A 266-nucleotide genomic window follows, 5' to 3' on the forward strand; every position below is an offset into this window, starting at 1 on the left:
CTCGATGGCGCGGATGGCCCAGTTCTGGTCAGGGTAGTCCACGAAGGCGTAGCCGGACTTGAGCAGGACCTGTCCCGCCAGGGGCAGCTTTCTGTCCCCGAAGAGCTGCCGGAGGTCTTCGGCGGTGACGGCGGGGCTCAGGTTCCCGATGTAAAGCTTGTTCATCATCCGTCTCTTCCCCGAGAGCCCGCGGCTCCCCCGGCCCGGTACCCGGCGCTCCTCGCCTCCTCCGCTGCCCTCGTCTCTCCTCCTCCTCCGCCCCCCCT

General features: G+C 68.4%; 1 protein-coding gene across 5 annotated transcripts in view; it reads right to left on the reverse strand.

The window, feature by feature from the left end:
• IGF2BP2 (insulin like growth factor 2 mRNA binding protein 2) overlaps nucleotides 1–260 on the reverse strand; it is a 149826-nt gene extending 149566 nt beyond the window's left edge. For 3 of the 5 annotated variants that reach the window (XM_025042242.1, XM_025042241.1, XM_025042240.1), the window contains exon 1: nucleotides 1–259. In XM_025042242.1, coding sequence (XP_024898010.1) covers nucleotides 1–168 — 168 coding nt within the window. In that variant the 5' untranslated portion in view covers nucleotides 169–259. The other 2 variants (XM_025042243.1, XM_025042244.1) reach the window with 1 other exon arrangement.
• Nucleotides 261–266: the final 6 nt, after the last annotated feature.

Source organism: Pteropus alecto, unplaced genomic scaffold (assembly GCF_000325575.1).
Source record: "Pteropus alecto unplaced genomic scaffold, ASM32557v1 scaffold88, whole genome shotgun sequence".
Lineage (NCBI taxonomy): Eukaryota > Metazoa > Chordata > Mammalia > Chiroptera > Pteropodidae > Pteropus > Pteropus alecto.